At 47.4% G+C, this 16,361-nt stretch overlaps 1 protein-coding gene across 1 annotated transcript in view; it reads left to right on the top strand.

Moving 5' to 3' along the window:
* The window catches only part of ARAP2 (ArfGAP with RhoGAP domain, ankyrin repeat and PH domain 2), a 494,936-nt gene that overhangs the window by 427,294 nt on the left and 51,281 nt on the right, over positions 1-16,361 (top strand). The window contains exon 29 of the mRNA XM_075346952.1: positions 13,240-13,322. Coding sequence (XP_075203067.1) covers positions 13,240-13,322 — 83 coding nt within the window. The remainder of the gene's footprint in view (positions 1-13,239; positions 13,323-16,361) is intronic.

Raw genomic sequence — 16,361 nt, 5'->3', positions numbered from 1 at the left:
CCCGGCCGCGACAGGGGTGGTGCCTGTGGATGTGGCAGGTGAGGAGGCAGCAGCAGCTCCCGCTCTGGCCGAAGGAGCGGAGGAGCCAGAATGGAACCGTTTACCGCCGGGGACGGCTGCCTGGTTAGAACGGAAGTTGGCGCAGTTCTGTGTCCAGGTGTGGGTCGAATCAATGCAGCAGGCACTGGATTGGAAGGAGGAGATGCAGGGAATGATAGCAGTGGTGTGGGCCCACAAGAAACCAGCTTCGTCAGCAGCACCCCGTCAGGATAAAGCAACGCAGACCCTTCCGATTCTGCTGATCCATTCGGAGGCTGAGCCCCAGACAGCTCGGCCCCAAGAGGAAATGGTGCCCCCTGCAGCACAAACCCCGGTCCCCCGGAAAGTCTACAGCCTGGGGGTGTACTGCACTTGGTTTGGAAAGCCCATCTCCAAGCAGATGGTGCAGCCACACAGCCCCATGCCACCTGAGGAAGATTCAGAGTGTTAAAGAGGTAGTGGTTCCCGGTTACCTTTTCTGCAAAGTCCCCATTGGGACCCTGTTGATGTTCCCGTTTGTTTAATTCCACTTATAAAAAGACACGGCTGAGAACTTGCAGGCCAACCCATAAACTATTGAGTCTTGTAAATAGCCCCAGACCACCCTTTTCATCAAGCCGCAGTCTCCGGAGAGGCAGGTTGGAGGAAGGGCCTGCGGCAGAGTAGACCGAGGTCCCGTCACCATGGAAACCGGTGACTACCCTCCGGGTCAGGGGTCTCCTGGATGTGGCGCCTCTGAGAGAGACTGCTGGGTAAGGAACTTATTACCCAGCCCGTGTGGGCACCACCCGGATCTGAACCCATTTCCTGGACTGGGGAAGAAAGGTGCGCACCAGTGGTTAGCGGTGGCACCAGGGGTAGGTTTGTTTGGGTGGGCTAAGGTGAAAAGGACATGGTCCCGTCCTGGTTAATAAAAATGTTTTTTTATGCAACATTAAAGTAAAATGCCTCCCGTTAAGGGAAGAAACCAAAGTATACGTAAAATGTAAATATCTTATTTTACTTGTATCTGTTTTAAAATCTTTTATCTTTTTCAGTTAAGCAAAATAAACCGGTGGTGGTCAGACAGCCCGCGGATGGTCGGTGTTTAACCAAGGGGGAGTGTGACTCCCTGGCCGGGCAAGGTAGCCACAGATAGGCCCCTGCCCTACATCTTTCCCTCACAGGTGACATCAGCCAACCTTTAAAACTCTAGTCACCCCCCTCAGGGCTAGATAGACACACCAGGCGGCGGAACCAGGCGGTTGGAAGACGCCCACCGAGAAGTTTAGACAGCCCGGGAAGGGAAATTAAACAGATTCTGTTAGAGTTCAAGTTGGAGAGGAGTATGGGCTGGAGCTGTGTGCAACTCCAGCAGAGGCGAGTACCCCAAAATGAACGGCGCCAGGGTAGGAGCCCTGGTGCCATTGGCTAGGCAGCAGATGGCGGTCTCCGTCTGCAGGAGCTGGGAAGACGGCTCGGTGGAACCAAGGTGGACCGGGAAAGGGTAGTGGCCCACCGGTACCAACCTGGGGAATCGACTCGGAAACCAGAGCACACAGGGGGGTACTCTGACCCTGAAGCCGGGACAAGAAGCGACTAGAATCGGTTAATTTACCGATTTGGTGGGACAGGACCTCTAGTCCTGACCTCAAAGTCCCTATTAGAAGACAACAGCCCACCAAGGGGGATAAAAGGCCACCGCCAGGGCTCAGAGATCCCACAGGCCAGCATCTGCGGGCAAGGGCTCCTTAGGCCACACCCAGCCGGGAGCGGACTCCTGAAGTTGCAAGCACAGGAAGTCCACCATCTTACAAAGGTTCAGGAGAAAGACAGAAACCACCAGCCGGGTGGGGGAACCAGAACACAGCCGGCTGCGGGCACCAACCAACATCACCTTGGTCTACCAGAGACTCGTGTGTTTCCTTCAATAGTGAGTACACCAGCACCCTGCGGTCGGCCATCTCCCTGCACCACAAACCCCCAATGGGTCCTGGTGCCACCATAGAGGGGTTAACAATTTGCTGCATAACATCTCCCCCGGGTGCCCCGTAACTGCAGAGGTGGTGTCCAACCTCACCACACACGTAGGTGGCGTCACGAACTTAGTACAGCTCCGCCCGTACATATACGTCCTACACCCACTACTATAACCCCTCTTTTTGATCGAAGTGACCGCGAGACCCCTGGGTCCGGAGCCCCTTGAGGTACCCACAGAAGGTCCGGATCCGAGCAGCTCGGCTGCTGCGAGCGGGGTGGCACATCTGTGTATTTATTTCTATTAAAGTATTTTTTCTATGTGTGGTGTTTTTTTTAACCCTTTATTGGAGATTCTTAATGGCTGGGTCAAACTTGCCTGACATTAAGAATCTCTGGCTTAATACTAGCTAGTAAAACAAATCTACTATTAACTCATTATTACCCAGCGAGCCACCGGTCACCATTGCTGCTGGAAGAGTTGGATACAGCGCCAGATGATGGCGCTTCTATGAAAGCGCCATTTTTTGGGGCAGCTGCGGACTGCAATTTGCAGCAGAGGGGCCCAGAAACCTCGGGCCAACCTGTGCTGCGGATTTCAATCCCCAGCTGCCTAGTTGTACCTGGCTGGACACAAAAATGGGGCGAAGCCCATATCGTTTTGTTTTTGTTTTTTTAATTATTTCATGAAATTCATGAAATAATTAAAAAAAGGCCTTCCCTATATTTTTAGTTCCCAGCCGGGTACAAATAGGCAGCTGGGGGTTGGGGGCAGCCATACCTGCCTGCTGTACATACAAAAGCATACGAAAATATGGCAAAGCCCACGTCTTTTTTTGGTGGACAAAAAACTCCTGCATACTCTCCTGGATGGAGTATGCTGAGCCTTGTAGTTCTGCAGCTGCTGTCTGCAATCCTGCATACACTAGTGAATGGAGCATGCTGAGCCTTGCAGTTCTGCTCCCCCTGCCTCTCCCTCCAGCATACAGTCCTGGATGGAGGATGCTGAGCCTTGTACTTCTGCAGCTGCTGTAATGCAGGAGTTTTTTGCCCCCCCCCCCAAAAATTATGTGGGCTTTGCCATGTTTCTGTATGCTAGCCAGGTACAGCAGGCAACTACGGGCTGCCCTCAACCCACAGCTGCCTATTTGTACCCGCCTGGGAACCAAAAATATAGGGAAGCCCTTTTTTTTTTTTTAATTATTTCATGAATTTCATGAAATAATTAAAAAAAAAAATGACGTGGGCTTTGCCCAATTTTTGTGTCCAGCCAGACACAACTAGGCAGCTGGGGATTTGAATCCGCAGCGCAGAGTGCCCAAGCTTTCTGGGCACCCCTGCTGTGAATTGCAGTCCGCAGCCACCCCAGAAAATTGCGCTTTCATAGAATCGCCATCTTCTGGCGCTGTATCCAACTCTTCCAGCTGCCCTGGTGACGGGTGTCTCACTGGGTAATAATGGGGTTAGGGCTAGCTGTATATTATCAACTGGCCCTATGCCCGAAATTCATGGTGTCATGCCAATGTTAGACATGGCCACCATGAATTTCTAGTACAGATAAAAAAAAAAAACACAACACACAGAAAAATATTTTTATTAGAAATAAAACACAACACAATTAGTGACTCCATCTTTATTGAAATAAAGAACCCCCCTCCGCAGTAATCCTGAGTCAAGGGTCCAATCCAGATCCAATATCATCTGATCAGTTTGCTGGAAGGCAAAGCGATCAGATGATGTGTCAGGTTCAAGGGCCTGAATCACATGACATAGCAACTGATTGTATAAACGGCTTTTATACAATCAGCTGATGCATCAGTGCAAAGAAAAAAAAAACGACACACTTCTGTGCAGACTCCTGTCCGACAGCAGCAGCTGATAGTTTAGCCGGCCGGGCGGTAAAAAGCCGGCCTCACTGCTCGACTTAATGTCAGCTGATTCAAACAGGTGACCGCATCAGCTGATCATCGCCAGGTCTGAGAGAGAGAAAAGGAGAGAGAAAAGGAGAGAGAAAAGGAGAGAGAAAAGGAGAGAGAAAAGGAGAGAGAAAAAGAGACAGAGAAAAAGAGAGAAAAAAGAAAGAGAGCGAGGATAGAGAGAAGGGAACTGCTCAGATTTTAGGTGTGTCCCGCAGCTCAAAGCTGATGTCCGGCTCCTCCCCTCAGTGCATAATTAAATTATAAATAAATAATAATTATAATTTAAAATTAAAAATAAATTAAATTCTTTACCGTGAACTAATTCTCCTTAGGCAATAGCTCTATCCATTGAGCCACTGCCTCTAATGAAAAGCATAGGAAGATTTGGTAATCTTGACCTCTGTATTGCACTTGAGAATCCAGAAGTAGAATATTCAGCTACAAGGATGGATGGATGGATGGATGGATGGAGGGATGGAGGGATGGAGGGATGGATGGAAGGAGGGATGAAGGGATGGATGGATGAATGGATGGATAGAGGGATGGATGGAGGGATAGAGGGGTGGATGAAGGGATGGAAGGATGAAGGGAGGAATGAATGGATGGAGAGATGGAGGGAGGGAGGGATGGAGGGATAGATGGAGGGATGGAGGAAGGGAGGAAGGGATGAATAGATGGGGAGATGGAGGGGAGGGATGAATGGATGGAGGGAGGGATAGAGGGATGGATGGATTGGAGGGCAAACACCGGCACTACCGCACTCATCACCGCACACACGCAGGCACTACAACCCCCATCATCACCGCACACGTAGGCATTACCTCAGTGATGTCCCCGCTGACAGCGCACCTCACTTCAGCTGCTGCGTGGATAAGACACAGAGCTGTCGTTTTCTACGTCGCTCCCTGTCAGCTTCATGTAACAGCTGGATGCGTCACGGGACCTCTGTGGATTACGTCGGACCTGGAGGGGTATTTGGGGATTTTAAGAAAATGGTGAAAGAGGGTGTTTTTTAGAGTTAAGCGATGTTCGATTCGACCGTTTCACCAATTTAAAATTCGAGTGATTTTGGTTGGTGTTCGAGTCGTTCGACGAACTTGAACGATTTGCTTCAAGTTCGGCAGTTTGAGTTACCGTTCGATAACTGCTCGTTCACCAAAAAGCGTAGCTGGTTATTAGCTGGCTTTTCACTGTAATACTGTGAGTCACTGTAATAATGATATTATAAAAATAAAGCGTATAGTGTGCGGGGGGGACGAGGTTTAGATCAGTGCTGCTCCTGAGTGCTGAAAGAATGGCGATCGCCATTTTTTTTTTCCTAACCACGCATACAGTGGGGCGGGCCAAGCTGTTAGCCAATCACAGACACACACACAGCAAAGTGGATTTTTGCCAGACAAGTAAGGGCATGTGTCATAGGCTGTACATGTTACATGTCTTTGCCCTATAAGACCCGGCCATTTTCCTCAACGCCGCCATTCTCTCTCTGCTGCGGGTGGGTGACAGTCACCACTCCCGCTCTTGCTGCTGCTGCAGTGTGCGCTATAGACATACAGTGCAATCTACACATCGCTTTAGGGTTAGGGACTATTTTTGTAATTTCAGCCCTTTTCAGGGCTACATTACAGCCGTTCATAGTCATTGTTGCTAGGCAGGTCTGTGCCAGTGCTGTGCAGGGGTTTATATCACAGCATATGGTTACATCAGCTCAGGCACTTCCTTGGGGCATAGTTTCATTGTCAGGGATAGAAAGTGAGGCTTCCTCTGCTGACCAGCAAGCTGCAGCACCTGTGCAGTGTACAGCACCTGTCCATTTGTGCTACGCAATTTTTATTGCAAAAAGTGCTGCCATTTTTAGGGCCATACTTTCATTGTCTGGGATACTACGTTAGGGTTCCTTTGCTGACAATTTTGCTATACCACCTCTGCATTGTACACCACATCTCCATTTTTGCTACGTAATTTTAATTGCAAAAATTGCTGCCATTTTTAGGGCCTTACTTTCATTGTCTGGGATACCACGTTAGGGTTCCTCTGCTGACAATTTTGCTATACCACCTCTGCATTGTACAGCACCTGTCCAGTTTTGCTACGCAATTTTTATTGCAAAAAGTGCAGGCAGTTTTCGGGCCATAACTTCATTGTCTGTGGTAGTCAGTGTTGCTACTTCAGCTGTCGATAAAGCTAGACCACCTCTGCAATCTACACCACCTTTCCATTTTTGCTAGGACATTTTAAATGTCCAATTTGTTCTCAAACAAAATGAGTGCAAAAGGACAGATGCTGGTGGAAAGGTGAAAAGGCATGTTGGAAAGGGAAACAAGTTTGTGTCCGTGGGGTAGGTGGTAAACCAACAGTAAGTTACATCTGCTGAAGAAAGGCCATCTTCCAGCAAAAGTAAGATGTCTACTACTTTCCGTGGACAATCTGATGTGATCTCTTTTTTACGGAACCAAACAAACTCTACCAAAGGTAGATGATTCACAAAATAAGTACATGATTGAATGGATCGAAAGTGCTCCATCAATTGGCCTCTCCGCCACCTCAACTGCAACATCCCAAAGACACAAGTCCTCTGAGTTGTCACCCCACTCGCACTTGCTTTCTAACAGCTCTGAAGTCTCCACCCGCCCTGCAGAGTATGGGGTAACAGAGATGGTTGAGTCTGCATAGCTGTTCAGTCACACTATAGCCTGGGAATCAGAGGTCTGCTCCAAAGCTACAGTGAGTCCAGACCAGGAAATGGTCTGCAGTGATGGCCAGCAGCTTTGTGAGTCAGGTTCAGGCCCTGATGAAGAAGTTTCTGAGCATAATGTAGACCCTCATTCCCAAACTGTAACTCCTCTTGGTGGAGACAATGGGGAACATTCTGATGACGATGAGACCCGGATACCTGATTTGAATGACAACTTAACTATTCAGTCAGGGCAGGAAGAGGTTAGCTCTGAGGGCGAGGGGAGTGCAAACACAGAGGGTGATGATGACGTTGTAGATCCCACTTACTGTCAACCCACAGTCAGGCACTCAATGGGGTCAGCAGAGGTGGTGGGGGAGGATGCGACTGACGACGAGGTTAGCTTGTGCCTTCCTGGACAGAGACTGAGTACTGGAAGCACGCCAACAACTGCATCCTCAGCCACAAGTCTGCCTCCTAGCACAAGTAGGGGTGGCTCTGCAGGTCGCATGGGCTCTAAGCCTTGCCTAGCCTGGTCCTTTTTTGACATCACAAAGGATCTCCCAACTCATGGCATCTGTAAGATTTGTCGCCAATCTCTAAGTAGAGGTCAAAACCTCACTAGTTTGACTACTTCGACCATGAATAGTCACATGGATATCAAGCATAAGTCCTAGTGGGAAGTTCACTGTGCTACAATGCGGACTAGCGGAGAGGGCCAACCACCGTCTGTCCCTTCAAGTGCATCCGCGTGCTCTTCATCCTCTATGACTGTGGGGACAGCAGTCACATGCTTTGCGACGCAGACCTTCCACCTCTTTAACCGCAACAGGCAGTGTGATTGGCAGGTCGTCAGTTGTTTTGGAAGTTGAAAAACCTGCTGGTGTTGAGCTCTCTCAGACATCGAGACACCAACTTTGGATGAAGGCAACATTATGTCTCCACCTGCACTTTCCTCACAGACCAGCAGTTTTCCAGGGACACCCTACTCAACGCTTTCTCAGCACAGCAGCCAGCCCTTGGTCCCTCAGATGTAGACAAATAAAAGAAAATTTCCTCCTAGCCATGACAAAGCTAAGAGGTTGACTTTCACCCTCTGCAAGCTGTTGGCTACAGAAATGCTACCTTTCTGCCTGGTGGACACAGAGGATTTTCGAGACCTTTTGTCTGTCGCAGTGCCCCAGTACCAGATGCCCAGTCGCCACCATTTCTCCAAGAAAGGTGTGCCTGCGCTACACCAGCATGTCGCACACAAGATCACCGCTTCCTTGAGAAACTCTGTGTGTGACAGGGTGCATTTCACAACCGATACTTGGACCAGTAAGCATGGACAAGGGACAGGGGCGTTGCATGTCGCCGACTGGGCATTGGGTAGCTATGGTGAGAGATGGAGAAGGGTCTGCTGTACAAGTCTTGTCATCCCCACGAGTTGTGCGTCAATCCTCTATATGTAGACGTTCTTCCACTGCTTCTGCCTCCTCAACCTCGTCTGGGTCCTCCACCTCCGCCCAAAGCCTGTCTGGTCAGGCCACCCGCGTTGTAACTGCGCACAAGGAATCCCTCACACCACCTTACTATGCTGGCAGAAGAGCTCAACGGCATCAGGCGGTCTTTACGTTGAAATGTCTGGGAAATAAGAGTCACACAGCTGAGGAGTTGTGGTCAGCTCTGGAGACCGAGTTTCGTAAATGGTTGTCTCCACTCAACCTGCAGCCAGGGAAGGCCGTGTGCGACAATGCTGCAAACCTGGGTGCGGCCCTTCGCCTGGGCAAGGTTACACATGTTCCTTGTATGGCTCACGTGTTTTACCTTGTTGTCCAGCAATTTTTAACCCACTATCCCGGACTAGATGGGCTTCTGCACAGGGCACTGTCAGTATCTGCTCACTTCCGCCATTCAAACGGCGCAGCTGACCGACTTGCATCGCTCCAGAAGTCTTTCGGCCTGCCGGTTAACCACCTGAAATGCGATGTGGTGACACACTGGAATTCGACTCTCCATATGTTGCAGCGACTGTGGCAGCCCCGCAGAGCCCTGGTGCAATATGTTATGACATATAGCCTGGGCCAACGAGATGCAGAGGTGGGGAAGATTACCCTGATGGAGTGGTCTCAGATCAAGGACCTATGCACCCTTCTGCACAGTTTCGACATGGCGACGAATATGTTTAGCGCTGACAATGCCATTATCAGCATGACAATTCCAGTCATTTACATGCTGGGGAACACTCTAAACAGTATTCGGAGTCAGATGGTGGGACAACAGGAAGGGGAGGAAGTACAGGAGGATTTATGTGCGGAAGGGATACCAAGATCTACAAGGTCCAGACTTTAAGCATCACCAAGGCAGCAGGCATGGGACGGTGGGGGACAGGGATTAACAAGGGCGCATGGTAGCAGGCAAACTGTTGAGGAAGGGGCAGGAGTCAAGGAAGAAATGGAGGACGAACTGGCGATGGGCATGGAAGACTCAGCAGGTGAGGGAGACCTTTGTCAAATTTCGGTTGTTCGAGGTTGGGGGGAGATGTCAGAGGAAGGAAGCACGGTTATCACCTCGCCGACACAAACACAGCAAGGACTTGGTCCGCATGGATGTGCAAGACACATGAGCACCTTCTTGCTGCGCTATCTACAACATGACTCTCGGATTGTCCGAATTAGAAGTAATGCTGACTACTGGGTTGCCACACTCTTAGATCCCCGGTACAAGTCAAAATTTGCCGAAATAATTCCAGCCATAGAAAGGGATGCACATATGCAGGAATATCGGTAGAAGCTTTAATGCAATCTTAGCTCGGCTTTTCCACTAAACACCAGTGGTGCACTGAGTGAATTTCACAGTTGTAACTTGCCAACCATGGGACTGTCGAGTCATCATCAGTCAAACCGTACAGCAACACCGTATTTGGTGGTAAAACCAATTTCATGGAATCGTTTCATGATTTTTTTAGACCATCCTTTGCAAGGCCACAAAAGACAAGAAGTCTGACACATATTCAATGGCTGGAGAGGATGATACAGGAGTATCCCCAAGTGAATATAGATGCCATGACTCTGCAACTGGAGCCTTGCTCATTTTGGGCTTCCAATCTTGAAAAATGGCCTGAGCTCACCACTTACGCCTTGGAAATCTTGTCGTGTCCCGCAGCCAGCTTTCTCTCAGAACGTGTCTTCAGTGCTGCTGGGTGTGTGCTTTCAGATAAGTGCACGTGTCTGTCCAGTGACAATGTGGACAGACCAACGTTCATCAAGATGAACAAGTCATGGATGCGCAAGGACTTTTCTACCCCTGTGTCATCCTGGGGAGAGTAAATGCTTGTGGATTTTTAAATGTGCTTCGTTCAAATCAACCTGTCAAGTTTGCAACTAGGGGACAACTGATGCCATTTAAGTGGTGTCTGTGGCCCAATTTTTGGAAAAAAGGTAGTCCCCTTGCTATGTTTTACATGATTTTAGAAGGGCATGACATGCCTATATCTGTGTCTCCTCCTCCTTTTACTCGTCCAGCTCTTTCGTTTTCACATGAGTATACGTACTTGTCACTTTCCATGTGTTTGTGGTGTCTTGTGAGTGGTTTGTCACCTTTTGGACACCTTAGAACGTGTTTTCCATGTGTTTGTATGTGTTTGTGTTTGCCTCCCATTGTTTTCAATGGGGTTTGAAGGTGTTCGTCGAACGTTCGTCGAACGTTCACTGAACTGAGCCACCGTTCAACAAACCAAACCTAACTCAAACACTAGGGCGGTGGCTCATCTCTAGTGTTTTTTTTGTCTTTTATCCCAAATAAAGGATTTTTCTTTGTGTGTGTTTATTTACTTTCACTTACAGGTTAATCATGGAGGGTATCTCGCGGAGACGCCTGCCATGATTAACTCCTTATTACCCCGATTGCCACCGCACCAGGACAATTCGGGATGAGTCTGGTAGAGTCCCGGGACTGTCACATCTAATGGATGCAGCAATTCCGGGTGGCTGCCGGGTGATATTTTTAGGGTGATGGGCTGCCCATAACATGGCGCTCCCCATCCTGACAATACCAGCCTCCAGCCATGTGGCATTATCCTGGCTGGTATCAAAATTGGGGGGAACCGCAGTTTTTTTTTTTTTTTTTTTATTATTATTTATTTTACTGCACGATATAGACATGCCCACCGGCGGCTGTGAATGGTTGCAGTGAGACAGCTTTCACTCATCGTGGGGGCGTGTCTGACTGCAACCAATCATGGGTGCCGGTGAGCGGTGAAAGCAGGGAATACCAGATTGAATAATGAGCGGCAGCCATTTTCAAAAGAGGAATAGCCGCCGGAGCTTTGTGACAGCCGTGCAGTGCCACACCTGTGATTGATGAGTAGGAAAGAGAGAGGGATTGCGCTGGGGACCCAGGACGCATGCAGATATGCAACGTGCACACATAGTCTTCCTGTGAAAAGCCACACTTTTGGTGATCGAACCATAATCGAATGGTAACTCGAACTGCCGAACTTGAAGCAAATTGTTCGAGTTCGTCGAACGACTCAAACACCGCCCCAAATCACTCGAATTTGAAATTGGCGAACCGTTCAAATCGAACATCGTTCAACTCTAAGGGCGGCTTTGCACATTGCGACATCTCAAGCCGATGCTGCGTCCCTGCCCCCGTCGCAGGTACGATATCGTGTGATAGCTGGCGTAGCGAACATTATCACTACGCCAGCTTCACATGCACTCACCTGCCCTGCGACTGTCGCTCTGGCCGGCGACCCGCCTCCTTCCTAAGGGGGCGGGTCGTGCGGCGTCATAGCGACGTCACACGGCAGGCGGCCAATAGCGGCGGAGGGGCAGAGATGAGCAGGATGTAAACATCCCGCTCACCTCCTTCCTTCCGCATATCCTACGGAAGCCACGGTGACGCCGGTAGGAGATGTTCCTCGCTCCTGCGACTTCACACACAGAGATGTGTGCTGCCGCAGGAGCGAGGAACAACATCGGACCGTCGCGTCAGCGTAATTATGGATTACGCCGACGCTGCACCGATGATACAATTACGATGATTTTGCGCTCGTTAATCGTATCATCTAGGCTTTACACACTATGATGTCGCATGCGATGCCGGATGTGCGTCACTTTTAATTTGACCCCACCGACATCGCACCTGCGATGTCGTAGTGTGCAAAGCCCGCCTAAGTGCAACACATCTCCTTCGTATATAGTAGATCAGGTTTTGATTGTAGCCTTTGGTATTGTTTCGCTCCTCTTCAATGGCATTGTGAAGTTGCTGGATATTGACAGAAACTTGAACACGTTGTCATGTACCCCGATCCTGATCATCCCAAAAATGCTCAATTGGTGACATGTCCAGTGAGTAAATCGAAGAAAAGAAGCATGCACACTACTATTTTCTTCAGGTGCAAGTGTATGGGTGAGGTTTCCAGTATACAGTCATTAAAGGTACACTGCACAGTTATTGTTCTTTGCAAATGGAAGGGTGTTTATTTACATAGGAGAAATCATAGAACTTAGTACAACCAATTTTACGTTTCGGCTTAAGCAGCTTGTTCACGCGGTCGCTTCTGATGTTGATCTCCTTTATATATGAGAGGTGTTTGTAAAGAAATGAGGGTTCCTTAATGTAGTGCGCACTCCCGTGCTGTTTTGTCCTGGAGGTGACCCCAGTTTCTAATGAGTATGATGGCCATGCAAGAACTGGGATTTTTTCAGCTTCCAGAAACTGTGTACAGATCCTTTCAACTTGTAGATGGGCATTATCATGCTGCCACATGAGGTGATGGTCATGGATGAGGCACAACAATGGGCCTCAGGATCTCATCCTGGCATCTCTGTGCACTCAAAATGGCATAAATAAAATGCATCTGTGTTCGTTGTCCATAACAAATGTTTGCCCATACCATAACCCCACCACCACCAGGGGCCACTCAATTCGCAATGTGGACATCACTAAACTGCTCATCAACACTACACCATACATACAGTCTGCCATCTGCACAGTACAGTACACCTGTGCAGTGAAAATTAGGATTCATCCATGAAGAGAACACCTGTCCAATGTGCCAGACACCACTGAATGTGAGCATTTGTCCACTTAAATTGGTTATGTCTACAAACGGCAGTGGTGTGGTGACCCCAATGAGGACGACGAGCAGCAGATGATCTTCCCTGAGATGGTTTCTGACAGTTTGTGCAGAAATTCTTTGGTTATACAAACTGACAATGAGCTTTGTAGTGCCTTCCCTCAATCACTGTTTATTTGTGAAGTGGCCCCACTGCCAAAACCCAGTTGAGTAGAATTTTCCCTGATTTAAGCTTCATTACTAGACCAATAGACAACAGAGGTACTGTGATAACAAAACCCCCCAAAAAACACCATCCCTTCTTTACTAATGTCTAAAAAATATATTAAAAACAGCCATCAAAATACACTGTCTTACATAATTCTTAAAACCCACATATAGTAAAAAAAAAAAACATGGACAGGCAAAATTGTTATCGCATCATCTCCTGGTCTATTATTTTAGCCTTTAGTGAACAAAGTGTATTAGGAAACCATATAGCAACATTTTTCCATAAAGCAATATTAATATAAATATAAACCGTTATCATAGTATCTTTTATAAGCGGCATTATAATGTTATGTTCCATATGTATGTTATTTTAGAGCATCAAGCCAGACAAAGAGCTACCTGTGGTGCCGTGCAAAGTTTACCTAGGAGTGAGGAAGAAACTGAAACCACCTACAAGGTTTGTAAAGATGATAACTTTTAGTAATATAGTGAAGATTGGAACAGAATAGGGGTTACATTAATCTAACATGAAATTATCTTACCAACAATGGCAAAATAATAAAATATATGAATAATATCCATTTTCATGAACACAAATGCAGCTCATATCTGCTACATAATCCTATAAATTATTCACTGTGAATTACTTCAGATATCCAATATTTGTCCTTCTGCATTTACTTTTTGATTATTAAAAAAGATCATGCATTTTTTTACCTTCTCTGTTTCTCCACATCTGAGCCCTAATTCATCATTTGCATTATTTTTAGAGTCACTTTTCTTTTTTATTGTTCTGTGGTATTCAAAGACATTTTTTGCACTAACGTCTTCAAAATGATTTAAGTACCTCATGTATGTCTTCACAAAATCGAAAAATGATTGTTATTTTAACTCATTCCCGACATTGGACATACTGGTACGTTCTATTTTGCAGTGAATTGTAATAAATGGACATACTGTACATCCTGGCGATCGTGTGGACACAGAAGCCATGCATGCACTATCACCTCCCGGTAGCTTGGCTTAATATACTGTGTGTCCACTAGAGTTGAGCGCGGTTCGCGGTTCGCGGTTCGAGGTTCTCCAGTTCTAGGCTCGAGTGATTTTGGGGCCTGTTCTAGATCGAACTAGAACTCGAGCTTTTTGCAAAAGCTCGATAGTTCTAGAAACGTTCGAGAATGGTTCTAGCAGCAAAAAAACAGCTAATTCCTAGCTGGCTTTCCGCTGTAATAGTGTAAGTCACTCTGTGACTCACACTATTATGACATTTCAGTGTATAGTGTGCGGGAACAGCGCCTTCAGATCACTCCTGTTTGTATAATGGCGATCGCCATTTTTTTTTTTTTTCCTTGTCTTCCTTCTCTAAGCGCGCACGTCTTGTGGGGCGGGCCAGCATGTCAGCCAATCCCAGACACACACACAGCTAAGTGGGCTTTTATCCAGAGAAGCAACGGCATGTGTGATAGGATGTCCATGTCACATGTCCCTGCATTATAAAACCGGACATTTTCCTCCAGGACGCCATTATCTCTTCTGCGTCCTTGGTGTCAGACATCACTGGCGCAGCTCCGTCCTTTGTCCTATCGCTGATACAGCTGTATGCGCTCCATACACAGCGCTAGACAGCTTAGGGAGATCACTTTCTATCAGTCCTTTTAAGGGCTCAAACCGGCAGGGTCAGAGCCATAGGTGACAGGTCCTGAAAACAGCGACAGCGTCTGTATAGCAAAGGTCAGGGATTTCGTCGCTGCATTTCCCCATTAGGAGGGAATAGAAAGGCAGGCTTCCATTCCTCTACCCAGAGCCCCACAATCCTGGCACTGTACCCTCCTGTCCTCTGCACACTCCAACTCTTTTTAACTAAGCCATTATGCTAGCAAACAGTCAGTGTACCTAGTGGCATCCTAAACGTGGCTATTGGACTTTTGTGTAGTCACAGTAGTGCAAAGATATTTGCAGCATGTCTGCCTGCATTGCACACTCCAACTCTTTTTAACTAAGCCATTATACTAGCAAACAGTCAGTGTACCTAGTGGCATCCTAAACGTGGCTATTGTACTTTTGTCTAGTCACACTATTGCAAAGATATTTGCAGCACGTCTGCCTGCATTGCACACTCAAACTCTTTTTAACTAAGCCATTATACTAGCAAACAGTCAGTGTACCTAGTGGCATCCTAAACGTGGCTATTGTACTTTTGTCTAGTCACACTATTGCAAAGATATTTGCAGCACGTCTGCCTGCATTGCACACTCCAACTCATTATAACTAAGCCATTATACTAGCAAACAGTCAGTGTACCTAGTGGCATCCTAAACGTGGCTATTGTACTTTTGTGTAGTCACACTAGTGGAAAGATATTTGCAGCATGTCTGCCTGCATTGCACACTCCAACTCTTTTTAACTAAGCCATTATACTAGCAAACAGTCAGTGTACCTAGTGGCATCCTAAACGTGGCTATTGTACTTTTGTGTAGTCACACTATTGCAAAGATATTTGCAGCACGTCTGCCTGCATTGCACACTCCAACTCTTTTTAACTAAGCCATTATACTAGCAAACAGTCAGTGTACCTAGTGGCATCCTAAACGTGGCTATTGTACTTTTGTGTAGTCACACTATTGCAAAGATATTTGCAGCACGTCTGCCTGCATTGCACACTCAAACTCTTTTTAACTAAGCCATTATACTAGCAAACACTCAGTGTACCTAGTGGCATACAAGAAGTGGCTGTTGGACTCCATTTGTGCCCCACTGGTGCAAATCTATGTGCAGCACCTCTGCATGACACCCTCCTGCTCTGTTTTTAATGAGCTATAATGATAGCAAAAAATACTGCCATTTAGTGGCATCATAGAACTGGCTGTTGTATTCCATTAGTGCCCCACTGGTGCCAAGCTATTTCTAGCACCTCTGCATGACACCCTCCTGCTCTGTTTTTAATGAGCTATAATGATAGCAAAAAATACTGCCATTTAGTGGCATCATAGAACTGGCTGTTGTATTCCATTAGTGCCCCACTGGTGCCAAGCTATTTCTAGCACCTCTGCATGACACCCTCCTGCTCTGTTTTTAATGAGCTATAATGATAGCAAAAAATACTGCCATTTAGTGGCATCATAGAACTGGCTGTTGTATTCCATTAGTGCCCCACTGGTGCCAAGCTATTTCTAGCACCTCTACATGACACCCTCATGCACATTTTGCTACGCTAATGTTATAGCAAACTCAGGGAATTCATTGCTGCATTTGATAATTCGGAGGGATAGAAAGTCAGGCTTCCTTTAGCTTTTCCTTCTGTTCATAGACAGCATCTCCAAGTTCACACCCGAAGAGCAATTTCTCCTCCACGTCTAAGTGTGGAGAGGCAGCTAGTGCGCATGCATGTGCCGATTTACCCCAGCTGCAGCATAACTACAGTGTTTCGCCTAGTGAGTATGCTCAGCCTGACTGTGCCATTCCTGACGCTAAGTCTTCATTTCGGGATACAGCGCAT

The sequence above is a fragment of the Anomaloglossus baeobatrachus genome, chromosome 1, assembly GCF_048569485.1.
Source record: "Anomaloglossus baeobatrachus isolate aAnoBae1 chromosome 1, aAnoBae1.hap1, whole genome shotgun sequence".
Classification (NCBI taxonomy): Eukaryota; Metazoa; Chordata; class Amphibia; order Anura; family Aromobatidae; genus Anomaloglossus; species Anomaloglossus baeobatrachus.
Note: the sequence above shows the minus strand (reverse complement) of the source record. Positions and strands in the feature narration are given on the sequence as shown.